Consider the following 17,274-nt stretch of genomic DNA (forward strand, 5'->3'; position numbering starts at 1 on the left):
AACAACAAAAGAAATCAGGTAAACAAGGAATCAAAAGCACCCGCCTTCACAGCACGGCGTACACCTCACAGCTCTCATGCTGCCACACACTAGTGCACTGGCTGGGCCCCCTCGCTCCACTCTTATACCTCCCACTAATTGGTGAGTGGGAACAGCTGCGTGCAGCTCACCTCCTCTACTGGGGGAGGAGCGATACCTGGAAGAGGGGGAGAGAGCAGCGACACCCGAACACTATTGGGGTCGTAACATTCAGGTTTTCAAAAAAGGTCAAATTGTACTTGTAGCTTCAGTGCCACTCGCTGTGTGAGGAGGTTTTACAGTTTTCTGCTCTGTATCTGTTCACAGATGTTGACAAAAGTGTTACTACTTTCAGTGTCTTCGCGTCACCACTGATTCAGCAACAAATGAACGTCTCAACCAGTTTACTTTTCTTGTGCTGTTATTCATATGACTCTGGCAAAAGGATCCAGTGTTCTGACGAGTTTAGCTGCTTAGTCTCATGGACACACAGGAAAGGGAAAACCGGCAGACATGAAATCCAGAAAAACATCAGATGCAAGTGACTACAAAATCCATAAACTTTAGCTGCGAGTGAAGGAACGTTTACAGCTAACGAGCTGCAGCGGTAAGTGAAGATGAATTTCAAGTATAAGTCCAACAGCAGCTGTGCATGAAGTTCAAGTTACTAATAAATAATTACCCACCTTTCATAAACATACAGTTCATTAATTTGAAAGCAATTATGACTAAAAGGCTTAAATGTCACATATAGTATTCCTGTGCCCAAGGACAGTAAATCAGTATTATCTGTCCTAAAGCCACAAATTGGAGAATCCTCAAATTGTATCAAAAGTGTCAGCGGTTTTGTATTTAATTAAAACATTGATTAAATGTAACAAGTGACAAATGAAATGTGGGATGCATCAATTGCATTACTCTTTTTAGTTGAACCCCTGTTGAGTGAAAATGATGAACTAATCCAGCAGAAAAACATGGAAGTATAGACTTGCTTGCAAATGTCAATATTCTAAACAAGCCAAATGCTTGATTGAAGTTATATAGCTGAAATTACTTTGAGCCACCGGGGGAAATAAGTTACCCCACCACCCCCATAATCTGCAGTAGCTGGGTAGTGTACGCCCAAACAAGTCTCATCCAGATTTTAAATTGGATGTAAAGTTTAAAATTTGAAACACTCATTTTGGTGTGACAATTCTGACACTCTGATACTTAAAAAATAAATAAATAAATAAATAAATAAATTTCCACTGTGAGTCAGTGCAATGCTAAATGTGTGTGTGTGTGTGTGACTAGTGTTTGAGGGCAGGTGCAGATACCGAATGGCTTGATTAAGGGGAATGAAGATCAGGTGTGTTAATTGGGATGCGGACACAGACTGAGGTCTACTACTAAAAGGGGCGGGGCATGACAGGGTCTGAAATGACAGGATATTGTAAATGGTCAGCCATTGATAATGGCAGAACAAATACATAAATGACAGGGTGAAGCTGCTGTTGTGACATTAATAATACACAATGAAAAGAGGACAAGTGTTTTCACTCTTTCTTTATTACAAGCAGAATGACAATACAGTGCTTTGCCCTCATTTGCTACAGACAGGCTGGCAAAAAGTCAACAAGTGAACTTTTAAAATCTTTATTCCCCCCACCCTCCCACCAAAATAAAGGTAGTTTCTCAAAACCTGTTTAGTAATACAAACAGTGCTGTACTGAAAGTATGATATGAAGCGTGCTGCCCAGAGCACAGAAGTCGACATTTCAGACCTTTGCCAAGCTCAGGAGTGACAGGATGAGCACCTGCTGTTGTGCTGATGGACTTAGAAAAGCAGTTTGACATTCTGATCAGCAGTAAAAGGCTGGTGTGATAAACCCATTTTCAGACAGAGGCTGACACCTACAGACAGTTCATTCCATGTCAAGTTATTTGGTCACTTTCTTTTCTCACCCACTACAATCTTCTTAGAAAAATAACTTGTGAGGAAGAGTGAACACTTACAAACCCCAGTCGACAGACAATAGACCTTGTTTTTAGGGGAAAACTGATCTCTTGTAGAACAAAGTGCAGTGTGTAGACCTATTGATAAATCTCTAATGAATCATATAATGTATATGTTGCTCTTATTTTGGTTACAAACTTAAACACACATTGTAACTGAGTTAAAATATAGTCTTTTCTCTGGGATACAAAAGTAGCAAAAGAAATTCTCACAATGGCCAACACAAAAATGACAAAAAGTAGTGAAAAACTGAGTTGTGGAGGACTCACCTAAAAAAAAAAAAAAAGTTTGTTTGAAGAAGTTTGAAGAATGACTACAAAGAATTCCCCATCACATCATTAAAGTACAGCGAGGTGGAACGCTGTATAACAAGCACGAAGGCCCTTCATTTAAAACGACCATTGTCTGGATGTTGAGCCCGAACAGGTCCAAAACACTTGGTGGAGGTTTTGTGGGATTTGAGTGAGACAAATTCAGACCTCCAAACAAACTGGTAAACCATCTGTGCCCCAGTAAAAAACACTGAACAGCTGTTTTTAAATCTATACATGTTGGCAGATGGTGATGTGTACGAAAAATAAACTGTATAAACATACAAAAATGCTTGAGAATCTGACATTCAAGACTTCCCGAGTCAGTCATTCGCTATGCAACGCAACAGATATGCTTTGGACAAAGAGGACTTCAGATGTTAGAAATGCAGAAAAGAGGTTCATCCATAATGAGCTACAATCTTCAGCTGGAGGACATGATGGACAAATCAGTTCAACATTCTCACTGATTTGATTGTGACATCGCCGATTCAAGTCTCCCTCCTACTTACAACAGACTATATATAACACCCCGTCTCACTACAATACACATATCAAAAGTTACATCCATACATAAACAGTGACTGCCATCAATAATTTTAGGACAATACAGAAAAACTCATGGATTAATGCAACACAGGGAAAACCCCTTATAATGTGACTACATGACATTAGCATTCTTACATTTACTTTTGCATAACACAGAGCATGGCAGCAAACGTACAAGCACAATGCAACAGTGAGGAATAGCATGTCATTCAGGACATCATAAATAAAGACTGCTGCTGTTACCCTACATGGCCACATGGAGGCGGGAGTGGGTACAGTGTGCCCATTGTTCATGGGAAAGAAAAGGTGTCATGATATAGTTTGTGATGAATGATGTCTGGGGATGAAGGCGGATAAGGAACAACTGAGAGAAGAACAGATCAGTGTGCAGCAGAGAGATCCAACATGAAACACTGGCGGATAAGAAGGGAAACAAAGCGTGACAGTATCATGATGGTAAAAAGAAAGCTGAAAGAGGAATAATAGGCACACTGTACCAGACATATATCTCCGCTGAACCTCCTTGTACTCTCACAAACTTGTTTAAATTGAGCTAGAAATATAATCCACTGAAAATGGGTTTCTATGAATTAAGGCAGGGTGGTAGAATACTGCACATCCCTCTTCAGATTTTCCCCTTTTCTCTCCTCCAGCTGATGGGTGTGTGTTTGTGTGTGTGTAAGGCTTAGTAAAACACCACTTCTGCTTTTTTTTTTTCTTTCTTTCTTTCTTTTTTTTTTTTTTAACACATTTCTCCTTTGGCTCCTAGCCTGCTGCTGTGTGGTTACCTGTAAGGCAAAGGTGTGTCACATAAAAACATACAATAACAGGCAAATTCATGCATACACTCACACACATGCACACTCACGCACACCTAAAGGGCTGAGCTTGATGACTGCCCCTTACTTGGCCAGACCACATATTGTACATAAATGTTTTCAACAAACATTTACAAAAGAAGCAAAAAAACAAACAAAAAAAAAGGACACAAAAGTGGAGGAACAGGCAAGAATGTGAGACTGAAAATGAGGACGAGGAATACAAAAATGCCCGACTGTTGACATATTGAAACTTGACAGTTCCATAGTGCAAGGAATAATGCACCTTCACGTGGTTCCCCTTTTTGTTCTTAGATTTTTTCAAGTAAGAGTTTGAGCAGGAACTTTGATGAGACTAAGACAGGGACGACACTGTAACAAAAAGATGTTACCAACGTATGAGGATGAGGAGTCAGAGCAATAATATCTAAAGGGTTGTCCACTCAGGTGTATTCCAGAAAATGCACATGGTAAACCCAGCATGGAGTGCCCATGCTTTAGACAAATGTGAACGTGTTTGTATTTTGTTCTATAAATCCTTGATCCTTGAGGTGCAGATCTTGGTCGCATATCTTGGGATGTACTACATGCTGTGTGTTTTTAACCGACAAAGAAATCACATACACATAGTTTCAGAGTGTTGCATTTGTGTTCACACGGAGGTCTCCGGCCCTGGAGCGTAGTAGGCGAATCCCGCCCCTGAGAGACGGAGCGTGTAGGGGCTGAGGGCGCACAAGTCTGCCCCTCCCCCTTCTGCCAAGTGGGCCAGTAGTTTCTGGGGCAGGGAATCAGACCTGCGGAGCGACAGCGTCTCGGCAGCGCCAAGGTGGTGGTGAGAGGAGTCCGTGCTCGTGCCTTTGTAGGATCGACGAGACGACAGTGGAGTCAACTCGGCCACGCCACCTCGCGAAAGCCTCTCGTGATCCTGCAGAGAGAGGGAGAGAGGACGCACCGTCACCAGACAATTCAACACAGAGAAGACAAAATCAAAACAACAGAAACAAGCAAAAAAAAAAAAAAACGATGAGAAAACGTGTGAGACGGCTTGATGTATAAGATCAGCAGAACAGAGCAGGGTTATAATCAGAAGGTAAAGGTTTTAGATATCCAGATGTTTAGTTTGAAATATTAATGACCTCATACCGTGGACCCCTGGATCAGATTTACTGAACAAACTGAACAAAAAATTCAGTAAGTGTGGATACTATACAAAATTGATCATTATATGAAACCCTCTGAAAATTCCCATCGTGATTAATAGTCATGTTAGATTTAGCATGCTGAAGAAATGAAGACGAAATTCACACTTGCAATTTCACCCTCCAACACCAGATGTCATCAGTGTCTCTGGTACAAAATGACACTTCTCAGATGCAGAGTATTTGGTTTGCTGAGGTGCCTGGGCAACCTGGGTAAATATTTTTCAGCATTGGATTAGTCAGTCTACTAGTGGCACTGCCTAATAAAATATGAGCTTGGTAACTAATTAAATCGGTATAAGTCTCTAAAACCTGACAGTCATTTCATATTACATAATTAAACCTCCTTTGATCCAGAACCTTCACTGTTAGACCCTCAACTTTACTTTGACATCTGTCGTAAGCTACAGTCCAGGACCAAAACCAGTCACAAGTTTACAACTTGTTGGAGCCCACGTGACAAGTGGCAATGGATTTAAAGAAGCCTGGGTCTAATAAAGAGAGGATAAAATTTCTAATTTGGCTGCTACCCAGATCAAGTTAATTCCCAGCTGACATGCGGTGAGAAGGACAGCACGCTTTGAAACCAGCACTGCAGAGTTAATTGGATATTGTGATTCCTGAAAGTAGGTTTGACGGAAGGAAACTTGTCATGCAGACACACTTATGAAGGCCCAGCCAACCCTCCCCTCCTCAAGCCCAAGCCATAGCATGACAGCATGCCCCACACAATGCACAGCAGCAGGCAGCGTCCTGGTAGCAGCATTAAGAACCCGACTCCCCACTGTCAGTGCCCTCTGTGTGCTGTTACCACGGTGATCATAGCCCACCTAGGGAGGGGGGGGGGACTCTAGGGTTTGATGAACGGGGTGCTGTGGCTGTGTGACATCATGGAGTCATAGGTCCTAGCAGCTTTTTCTCCACTGACTCCCTCACAGGTCCTATCAGGGTGGAGCGGGTCCTGCTCACTGCCTCCCCCTCCACCAGCAGGACCAGGAGCCACACAGCCCTCCAGGGCCCCCGCTGTCCTTACCTTCTGTGGGTGACGTCAAAGGAAAGGAAGTGATAATGGAATCTCCTCAGACCTCACGTCTTGTATTTATTAACATCCAGCTTGTGCTTAGAATCTGTTAGATCTGACTCGAGTCCTCACCTAACATCAGAATGAAGCTCAAAATGTGTTTGGAGTGACTACTTTTCTCTTCCTTTGTTGTGTGTGGGAAAACTGTCAACCCTGTTAAACTGATTGAAAAGCAATCCACAACAATCACCTGCTGCGGCTTTTTGGTACCTCACTTAGGTTATGAACTTCAAAACACTGTCCTGGTTGTTTAGCTTAAACAAATAAAGTGCAGTGAGGACACAGTTACTCTATGTTCACTATACTAAACATCTTTTCACCTAGTCACTGAATGTGACTTCCTATTAGATCCCAGTCTGTCTTCACTGAGGAACATGTGTATTTAGCACTGTTTAATTGTGACTGATGACACATTTAAGAAACAGGTGTGAACAGCACCATGGACCTTTAGCATGGATCTTTAGCAACACTAGGTTGCTGATCCTTGATTTGGGATTGTAAAGCTTTTCTGTAAATCAGATATGGGTTAGATAGTTAACAATTAGTCTGAAATGGTTTAATAATTACAAAGAACTGCAAAAGGGCTGCAACTAACTTAATTTGAAATTAAGTGTAAATGAATGTAAAAAAAAACTGAACCAGAGAAAGTTTTGCAATTTAAAAGTTACTTAAACTGTTAATCTATTGACATCTAATGATATTTATTTTTTCCAGATCCATTCATTATTTTCATGATATGAATAATTATTAGACTATTCAATGAGCCTAAGCTATTCTTGCCAATGAGTCCTAGGAAATCCTAGCAGGACATCATCCTACCATCCATAACATAACATCTTCCAAAAGAAAACAAAAACAAAAGACAAGGTGACAACATGAAGACATGAACACATGGTTACATAACAGTAAATATGAAAAGGGACACCAAACACCAAACACAGGAAATATACAATGAAAGGGTGATTTCATAAATGGCAGGAATAGCATACTATGAATGTAACCTGGTTCACACACCAGACATTGTGGCATCATCAATAGCACCCTAGTAGTTAGTTTCACATTAGGCGAGGTGTCAAAACAGTGATAAGTGGTTTACACTGCAACATGCCACCATGCATACAGAGATGAGGGCTTAAAAGAGTCACCTCCTCTTCCTGCTCCTCTCTCGTCTCTCTGGGCCAATCAGAAACTCATTCTGCTGGAGGACTGAGAAAGCATGAAGATGGTGGACGGCTCCACAGTAAGGCACGGGCGAGTGGACTGCAGTTACCACGAAAGTGCGAGTGAGTGCGGAGGGCAGAGTCACAACCACACAGGAGCAGTGGGGAAAGAAACAAGAGAGGAGAAGAAAAACGGGAGAGTGATGAGAAGGGAGGAAGGAAGGAGAAAAAGGAGGATGGCAGCGGTGAGGATAAGGCATTAAAGGGTGATTGAAAGGAAAAAGGGAGAAACAATGGAGGATAGTGTGAATTTTGATTAGGGTGGTCCATTAGGGTGCAGTGACAAGGGAGAAAAGAGAAGAAAGAAAGAGCACAGGAAGAAGAAATCTGTCAGACCCTTCATTCATTTTTCCATTCATGGTGAAGCTTGCTTCACAGGAAGGTGAGGTGAAGCCACAGGGAATAGGAGGTCAAACTAAATCACGCTGATGCTCAAAGCTTTTAGGGGTCTTAATGGTCTTCCTGGATGATTAATAGAGTGGAACAGATTTGAGGCTTATTCATATGGTTTATCACTATCAAAATATTATATAGTATGAGCCAGGATTTAAGAATTTCAGTTTGTGAACCGAAATGCAAAAAAAACAACAAATAGTTTATCTTTTAAAAATGGGAAAGCATTAATTAGTCATTGGTTAATGGCTTCAGCAAAGCATTTAGTTAAAAATATAGGCAGAAACTATAGGGAAAATTATAAAACATAACTTGGGAACAAGACTATTCAAAGCTTCAGTTTCACTGTGGAGTTGGTGCCGAGATCTACCTGTGCACGTTCGGTGGCTGTGGGACACATGGCCCTGCAGAGGACCTTCTTGATGACATCTGGCAACAAGCTGACTGTGATAAGTAGGATGATGCTGAGCCAGGCCGGACCACTAGACAGCATCTGCATGAACACGTAGTACATCCTCTGGTAGTTCAGGAAGGGCCTGGGCAGCATTACGAAAGACAGAAATGGATTGGTTTTCTAGAAATGTACTAATTAAAGTAAAGGTTACAGATACTAGTGAAAACAAAGGACGTTATACCAAATGATGCCTCCCCAGAGAAGAGAGAAAATAACGTAGAAAAGAAGTGATCCCCAGATGACAAAGTGATTGATCCAGGTCCAGTGGTGTGTGTCCAAGGCAAGCTGAAACAAAGAAGAATATATACATAGTAAACATCCAACCAGTCAATAAAGCCATTGACTTTGCCTTTAGGCTTTACTGTTGTGCACACTGAGCAGCCAGTGCAGTCGATTATTTATGTAACATAATAGTTAACATGAGCGCCCCGAGCTTGTCCTCGCATACAGTCATGCACACGTGCATTGGTAATGAACTCTTTCAAATGGAGGGATTATTATGCAATACAATCGACATGAGTGAGCCCCCATGTAATATCCAAAGACTCATGCTCACACACCTTGAGCGTAACGGTGAACACCAGCACAGTGAAGACGAGAGTCCCGAATGTCCAGTTCCCAAACATCTGCGAGGGGGAGAGAGGAAGAAGAGGGTAAGTGGCTAAATCAAGTCACATAACCCTGCTAATGGATTAGTGAACATCCTACGGTTTTACAGTGCAGACAGACACCTTCACGTCATATCTGCTGTGGTGAGAGGTAATCTGTTAGGAAAAGAGTATTCTCTGCGACTGTCTTTTAAGGTTTGTGGGCCAATAAGCCGAGAATATTTTCAGTTCACCTCTCAGCATCCACATTTTTTCTACCTGCTGAAATCCTAGGAAGGTTTAAGCAGACATCAACAGTGAACAGATGGAATGAGAGTTGGGGGGAGAGAATGAAGGAGGGTGGAGGAAGAAAAAGATCAAGACAAAGAAACTGGGGAGTTTATGTAGCCACAGCTGGTTGTTGGTACCAGTAACTGTGCTAGAATTCCTTCATTCATTATGCCTTTCCTTTTTGAATGGCAGAATTTTTGAGAACTGCTGTTTTACACCTGTTTTTTTGTTTGTCTGTTTGTCAAAAGAGCAGAAAGCACACAGGATGAAAACAATTCAGCCACTCCATGAATGCTGGAGCAGTCAAATTAAAAACCAACCAACCTCATAAACTGCTATCACAAACACATGGACAAACGCACACGCACACACTCACGCACGCACTCACGCACGCACGCACTCACGCACGCATGTACGCGCGCGCGCGCACACACACACACACACACACACAGATGCACAAACACATTAGACAGAAAAAACAAACAGATGTTGGATTTTAATCTATAGCACATACTAGCAATACTCTATCTACTACAACAAATAAACACAAGGATAATGTGGGGGGGGGGCATCTAAGGTTTCTACTATGTCAGTGGAGTTGTTAAGATCAGGTACTGTGCAGGATTCAGGGCTTTACAGAGATTAGGGGAATAATGGAGCACAAGAAAACTACACATTCAAATGAAAGTGCATGGATGATGTGAAGTGAGAAAGGATGAAACCGGATGAAACGGTCAAACTGAAAGCTTAAACGGTACGACAGGAACTAAAAGAGCGTGAAAGACAGAGAGAGCTGACAGGGAGGGAGACAGGCTTACCATCTGTGTGTTGGTGGTCATAAGCTGAGGAAGAAGAAGAAGAGGAGGAGGAGCAAAATAAAGAGAGAGGAAGCAGAGAGAAGGAGGGGGAAGAAAAGAGAAAAGAATCAGGACAAAGGGTAAAATGAATTTCAGGATGTTTCAACTTAAAAAACAGGACCAAAGGCAATTAAAAACAGTCGACATGATACAAATTAACAATACAGAGAAAGATGCTATTGCGTTGTCGATATGAATGGAGATCCAATGTTGCTGATCTATAAGGGAGCCCCAGGACAGAAACCTTACTGTTACAGATAACAAAAATACGACCGCCAAGTCACTTAACACTTAACTCCTCTTTCATGAAAATCCAATGGAGATGGATGAGTGTTTGTAAAGCCAGTACTTTCTTTATATCCATTATCCTCCTTTAATTTCCCTAAGGGACACCTCAAACACCCCACAACACTTGTTTTATTTTATTTGTATTCGCTTCACCAAAGAGGCTCACCTGGCCGTTGCTGGTGAAGGTGGTGTTGTCAAACAGGAAGTAGGCACCAAAGAAGAAGATAACAGCGTCAAACACTCCCAGGCACGTCCAGTACAGGAAGACCGGCCAGCGGAGGAGGGAGTTCTTTGCGATGTCCCTGCGAGAAAGGGCCAGAAAAAAGGAGCATTTGAGTAAAGGCAACAAACCTTTTGTTGTAACAGTCAAATGATATTTTAACCAGCACAACATTTTTGGGACGTCAGATTTTCTTCAGACCACACCTGTACAAGGAGGGATCCCGCTTGAGTGTCTCCATGGTGACGTGCTTTTCAACCAGGCTGTAGAGGAGGATTGGGAGTGAGGTGAAGCTGATGTTGTACAACGTCAAATAGGCGGTGTCGTACAGAGGCTGCCAAGGGACAACATATACAGCATTACACATCTGGAACTAAAAGGCAGTCTTAAAATTCAAAGCCGAATGAGTTGTTTTCTTGGCCACTTGGGACAACGAGCAGAAAAACACAACATCTGACATATTGTGTTTCTGGCAAAATACAACTCCAATATTGTCCAATATTAATTCTTCTTCAATTAATTATTTATTTATCTTTTTAATTCTATATTGGACTGTCAGCTATTTGGTGCTCTGCAGGGACGTGAAGTGTGTTTTTTCAGATCCTTTTCACTGTAAACAGCTGGTAGATGCTCTTAAAAACAAGACTGATGAAGCAGAATTTGTTAGCCAGAAAACCAAAATAATGACGTAAAAGATGTTATAATGCTCGGTAGAGTTTAGGGGAACTACAGAATGAGGTGATGAACATCTGTGATGTCTATGAACAACACCTTTCACATTAAACATCATCATTGTTGACATAAAAATGCAGCTTTAAAAGTAAACATAAAAAACAGTTTTGACAATGTGAAGCTAATTTAATATATGACACTGTGAGGATACGTAATCAATTTACATACTACACTGTGTGCCTGCATACTGTAACCCCAGCACAGTATAAAGAACTTACCTGTTGGGAAAAACCACAGAAGAACTGATACAGGAACTGAGGAAAGATGAAGCATACATTCTGGAAAGATTTAAGAGTTGGAAAAACAACAAGTAGAGAAAGTGATAAGCTTGTGACAAGTACATGTGAAGAGATTTGAAGAATCTAAAAATGCTACTATCTACACATTTCTGTTTAAGCAGAGATTGCGCTATAAGCTCACTGAGTGGGCCGCAAAGAGCTGGCCTGCCAAAAGGAAAAAATGAATCAGTTGGCAGGGCACTGCTTTCTGTGGAAGCCGCCCACACTGATCATCGTGGCCATGAATCCAGGAGAGAATGTTGCACCAGGGATTCATGAATCCAGTAATCTGTCAGAGTAGCTGAAAAATCTGGTTCTTTGTAACTCAGTGTTTCACTGGGAATTACGATAAAGTGATTAAAATGTGTGAGCCACTGGAGTACACAAAGCATTTGTCTAGTACCTTGTAGAAGAAGTACTGAACAAGCTCAGCAATTCGGATGTAGTAGTAGTGGCCATGAACAAGTAGCATCTTTTTAAGATGTTTAAACTTGGGGATGGCGTAGTCACTGTTCCTCGCTGCCTGTCGGCCTTCTTTACCCATGATGCCTGGGGAAACATAAGAGGCTGTTAAATTTAATCTGATCAGGAATGTAACAAAGCCATCAATGAGTTATTACTATGTTTTATTGGCTTAATTTGCAGGTATATTTGACCATTTTTAAAATCAAGTTTAATATATTGTTTTTTTTATAGCTTATATATGATTTATAATTATTTCATTTCAATTTCTGCTTAAAGATTTTAAGCAGAAAACTTCACAATTAAATAACTCTTATATTCACCATTTCAATGATCTTTGATAATAAAATGTATCAAAAAATATCCTGCAAATATCCTGAGTAAAGATGATCAAATTAGAGGGATGCTTTGCAAAAATGTTTGTTTACATTATGTGTCCGGGTAAAAAGAAGAAGAAGCAAATATTGGCTCATACAGTTTCATCAGATTTCCTTTATACTCCAATAACAATGTCAGAAAAAGCTTTGAAAATCAACTCAGGCTCTAACAGAAACAATGTCTTTCATATTTTAATGGATGATTTGCCAAATTAGCCTCTAATTAGAGGAGTGAAATCAGCTCACCAATGCCCACATGTGCTTCCAAGATCATGCTGACATCGTTGGCTCCATCACCGATGGCGAGGGTTATGGGGTGCTCCTTGGAAGCTTTAATTAGTTTCACAATCTGCAGAAACAAAAACCCCATTTCAATCACTACAACCATTTATCACTTAGGAAGGTGCCTGGAGTATATTGGTAAAAAAAGGAAGTGCAGTTCTGTCACCTGTGCTTTCTGCAGTGGTGCCATGCGACAGCAGAGCACAGCACTACAGTTGCGACAGATCTCCAGAAAGATCTCTCTGTAGTTGCCGTGGCCTGCACTCTCCTGATTAGGCTTTAATACGGCAGACAGAGTGGCCCCGTCGATGATCAGGCCAAAGTCGAGACAGTCTACCGACAACCTGGAAGAAATGATCACAGACCAATCAAAAGGAGGACTTATGTACACACAACCAATTGTCAATGTGTGTGGTCGTGAAATTCTGATTTGAACAAAAGTAAAGTGTACATACACTGTTGATTGATGTGTTAGATATACACATGCAGTGTCTCATACCCAGAAATAGAGCGTTGTCTGAGAACGGTCCTGTTTAGTTCGAACAGAACATCATGCAGACTCTGCTCCTCTGTGCGTTTCTTGGTCAGCTCCAGGATCTGCGTACTTCGACGGAACAGCTTACTGGCGTAGCAGGTAGCCGCCGCCGTCTCCATCTTGTCTCCCGTCAGGACCCAAACTTTCATCCCAGCCTTGTGCAGTGACTCAATGGTATCTGCAGCTTTCTCCTGGAGCCTGCACATCAATAAGTCAATGAGAGTTTCAGCCTGCAGTCGGGTAGGTTAGAGCATCCATCAGAACTTCAATCAATTACCAACTGGTGACAACTTATCAATGCACGACCACCCCTGTCCCTGCTCATCACCACTTTATCTATTAGGCAGTCAAACTGTCGGTCAGTTAGGGTCAATACTGAGGTCTACTTTGTCAGAGGACAAACACATTTGGTATCACAGCATAGTGAAGAAAGGAACCAAACTGTATTAGTTTTAGTAGTAAGTCACCTCTCTGAGCTCAGGCTGAATCTTTTTTGGCCTCATGAGTCATGATAATACTTTGAGGACGACTTCATGACTCATTAATCTTCCCTTCTGTCTCACTGCTTTTAAATCTTTTCCTTCCACACCCCCCCAACCCCATCCCCATCCCCCCACCCCTCCACAGTGACCAACCTGTCCTCCACTGCTGTAGCACCCAAAAGCACAAAGTCCCTCTCGATGATGTCATAGGCCTGTGCCAGCCTCTGCTCCCTGTCCTGCAGGGCCATCTTGGCTTCGGTCAGGTGATGACATGCCGCCTCATATTCTGACTCTGACAGCCGTCGATAGGCGACGCAGAGAGTGCGCAGCCCCTCCTGGTGTCACAGTGAGAGATGAAGAGACACTGGATCTGTGATTTCATATGCAACCATGTCACGTGACCCTAACTAAGTTTGTCAAAGATAATTGTGTTTTTTTTAACACATCCAGTTGCCACAGAGCAGCATTAGTATTCATTTATTGCTGTATTCACCCAATGTAAGTCCATTATTTAATCTCCTGTAAGCTCTGCTTTGATGTTCAAAACTCCTGAGGGAAACATCTGACTCTTTAACTACTAAATGCTTCACCACGCTCACCAGCTAGTCACTAACTTTGTCTGCTATTTGGTCCTGGGCAGGTAGCATACAGTGACTTTTTTAAATATTAATTTTTCTTTAAGATGCCGATGGATGCCTTTTACTCTGACTTTAAAAAAATCTAAATTAACTTTAAATTGAGCTTTTAAGTTTGAGCTTCTAAAGTGTTCAATGTTTTGCTGAATTTTTGTCTTTGCAGGAGCATTGAAGTTATCATGAGTCACTGAAACTTATATTTCTGAAATTCTTTTCATATTTCATGAGGCAGAAGCTTGTAAGGATACATTACTGCCCTTAAATTACCAGTCAATGATATTTATACTAAAACTGGACTGATGTGATGTAATATCAAACACATTATATATTTACACTGCTTAATCTCTTTACACTTACGACAGCGTTCTGCTCCACCCGGGCTTTCACTTGCTCCACCTTCCCAGACACCACCCGTGGAAAAATGGACGAGTCTGCGCCCTTACAGAAGAGCAGGTATTCTCCTGAGAGCCCCAAAACAACATATACACCAAAAAACATTTTTAACAAACTGCAAGACTGTTCTAGTTTCGTAAAATGCATGAACATAGCTTTGGTTTCTGTTTCACTTCTGTGTCAAAGTCCTTCTTACCTGAGCTTGACTTGACTATGACACTCATTCTCCTCCTGACGGAGTCGAAGTTCAGCACGTGGAGCAGCTGAAACCTGAAGGAGAGACAGCACTGGGGGGTTCACTTTTGTTAACACTCTTGCAAATGAAGTGAAATATGTCGACAGGAGATTTTTGATTAATTTGTAGTAAGTGCATATTCTAATTTCTGGTCAAGCTCTAGTCTGTTCTTGTGCAGACCCCAATGTGGTGATGTGAAAAAAGAGGGTATGATAAAAAACAGAACGCAGTCAGGTATTGATTGATTTTATCTGACTTTTGAAAAAAGGTGCTTGTCTGGCTTCAAATGCCACCTTCAATATTACAATAACATGACAATAATACAATAAAGTTTGATAGTGTTCAATCAAGTAGGTTTTCGACTGGTGTGGTAGTTTGTGTACTGGGCCCAAAGATTCAGTTTCCTTATAAAGGCTTAAAACAGCAAGTGTGAGAATACTCTAGAACCTTTTTGCCTTTCTATTGCAAGTCTTCACATCACTGGTTACACTCCCTCCCCTCTCCCGCTCCCTGTTTCCTTAAAATAGCTCACTATTGACAGACCACTGCAGAGAATGATGGAGAGAGAGGACGGTTACATGAACACTTCCTACGGATCACAACATTAGACACTTTCCACAAAGCTACCCTCTAATGGAATCTTGCTGCCTTTCATTCTTACTGATCATCTGGAGCATTTTGATCTGATTGAGCAGTTTCTAAAAACAACTCTCTGCCCAGTCTTTTGCGGTTGTAGTTTTGTGTAACCTCTGTCCAACACGAAACACAATCCGAATGGCTGCTTCCTTCCAGGCAGATGATGTACGAGCGCAGCTCCCATCAACCGACTCACTCCTGCTTTATCTCCTGTGGTGTAACCACAACGGACACTTAGCAGACCAACCTTTCAATCTCGTCATCTTTGTTGAGGATCTCCATGTAGTTGTCTTTCAGCCTCAGATAGGTGTAACCCAGCCTGGCAACGAGAGTGACGGAGGAATGATTCATTACAGTCTGACAGAAGGTATCCATACACACTGAGCAGTAGTACTCATTTCTATCACACTTGGAAAGGCTGCAGGTGTTCTGACGCATTCAGTGTAACAGGAGCACAGCTTACACATACGCCATCTTAAGTGCTTCACATCTGCGAAAGCAATACGTGAGATTGCTTTCGAGTTTCGTGATTGACCACGTGACCGCTCACACATCTTTCTAAAGCTACGTTCAGACTGAAAATAGCACTGTGTTGAAAAATAATTAAAAAAGTAAGTTTTCACCAGCACTGCTACAGGTACTGGTGAGAAGATGAAATACGACCAACAACAATTTTAAAGCTAAACAGAAGCTAAAACACTGCACAGCGGTTTAAAGAAGGACGATACAACTCTGTCAAAGTTTTACTGCAGCAATCAGCTCCTCCTCCACCTCGGGCATTAAGGGTAGAAAGTATTTTACCAGGGGTGCTCTTGTTTGATTGGCCAATAATTTCTATTACCAGACGGCATTGCAGCAGAAGCTGAGCCAGGACCAACTTTTTTTGTTGAACGACCCTGCGTTTCTTTGTTGGCAACGCAGTTGTCTCATTGAAATCAATGAAGGGACTGTGTTATTGACACAAAGCTAATGACAGCAGAACACAGCAGAAGACGTACTCGGCTGAATTCAAGGACATTTTTCAATGCGTTGGATCTTCTTCCCTCCATCTCACTGAATTTAAAATGAAACAATGTCTGTACGGTGACCCTTTAGTGCTATAATGAGGTGTTGACATCTAAATTTGTTAAAAAGTGTAGGGCTAGTATCCCTTTTTATACATCCTCCCCTAATTTTAGGACATTGTAAATGAACAATTATCTTTAATGGCTAAACAGCAAAGTTGTTCTTGACTGCCTAAAATCACTCTTCCTAATGTGTTGTGAAAAAAACGAATTTACCTGGTCTCCTAAAAATGGGGCAGTATGAATGTAAAAGGTTACAGTTCTCTCACAGTTCATCTGATGTGAATGTAAACACTCTCAAATTGACAAAAAAAAGTCTGAACGTTTTGCATTTGAAGGATCGATGTGCTAGAATGCAACACAGCTGAAAGTGAGTGTTAGAGTGTTTACCTTTTCATTCCCTCCACCAAAGCCACCTCATCCGGCGAGGAGGAGATGTAGAAGGAGGTGGGCCTGCCCTGGTGGATGCCTCTCTTGATGCCATCCACTGTCTCCTCCTCCTTCACCTGCACCGTGTGACACAGACACAATGCCCGGAAAAACAGATCCTCGTGTTCCTACGAGGCAGACGCAGACAAATACAGAAACATACTTAATACTTAATCTCTATTTTATTCAGGCAACAGTTAAGTTCATCCCAAAGGTTCATCACTGAAGTAAAATACTTCCTGATACGTTTTTTCCCTTTTCAAGCAGTAATTTTGGATGCGAGTTTGGTGCTATTTAGTCACTGCTGTGGTATTTTTTTAATTTATATTTCCTTGAAAACATAGCAACAACACAGCATATCTATGCAAATCTTTGCTTAAGTTTTCTACCCATTTAAGTTTTGGCAGGGAGTGCACTTCTCTTTCTCTCTGGTCATCTGTGGTGGCGAC

General features: G+C 41.6%; 1 protein-coding gene across 4 annotated transcripts in view; it reads right to left on the reverse strand.

The window, feature by feature from the left end:
• Window positions 1-1,551: 1,551 nt before the first annotated feature.
• Window positions 1,552-17,274, reverse strand: part of LOC111654355 (phospholipid-transporting ATPase IH-like) — a 34,369-nt gene continuing 18,646 nt past the window's right edge. Inside the window, exons 14-31 of one of the 4 annotated variants that reach the window (XM_023405334.2) lie at window positions 16,787-16,953; window positions 15,580-15,651; window positions 14,658-14,731; window positions 14,426-14,529; window positions 13,587-13,768; window positions 12,916-13,149; window positions 12,583-12,760; window positions 12,381-12,483; window positions 11,699-11,844; window positions 11,236-11,295; window positions 10,492-10,619; window positions 10,232-10,367; window positions 9,739-9,762; window positions 8,603-8,668; window positions 8,224-8,327; window positions 7,959-8,124; window positions 7,121-7,235; window positions 4,534-4,620 (exon numbers count right to left, since the gene is read on the reverse strand). In XM_023405334.2, the coding sequence (XP_023261102.1) occupies window positions 7,158-7,235; window positions 7,959-8,124; window positions 8,224-8,327; window positions 8,603-8,668; window positions 9,739-9,762; window positions 10,232-10,367; window positions 10,492-10,619; window positions 11,236-11,295; window positions 11,699-11,844; window positions 12,381-12,483; window positions 12,583-12,760; window positions 12,916-13,149; window positions 13,587-13,768; window positions 14,426-14,529; window positions 14,658-14,731; window positions 15,580-15,651; window positions 16,787-16,953 (2,022 nt within the window). In that variant the 3' untranslated portion in view covers window positions 4,534-4,620; window positions 7,121-7,157. Of the gene's footprint in view, window positions 4,621-5,844; window positions 5,931-7,120; window positions 7,236-7,958; window positions 8,125-8,223; window positions 8,328-8,602; window positions 8,669-9,738; window positions 9,763-10,231; window positions 10,368-10,491; window positions 10,620-11,235; window positions 11,296-11,698; window positions 11,845-12,380; window positions 12,484-12,582; window positions 12,761-12,915; window positions 13,150-13,586; window positions 13,769-14,425; window positions 14,530-14,657; window positions 14,732-15,579; window positions 15,652-16,786; window positions 16,954-17,274 lie in introns of those variants that run through there. The other 3 variants (XM_087173700.1, XM_023405333.2, XM_087173699.1) reach the window with 3 other exon arrangements.

This window comes from Seriola lalandi, unplaced genomic scaffold, assembly GCF_002814215.2.
Source record: "Seriola lalandi dorsalis isolate HSWRI2012SDOR001 ecotype SW California unplaced genomic scaffold, Sedor1 jcf7180002054272, whole genome shotgun sequence".
In the NCBI taxonomy this organism is placed as follows: Eukaryota; Metazoa; Chordata; class Actinopteri; order Carangiformes; family Carangidae; genus Seriola; species Seriola lalandi.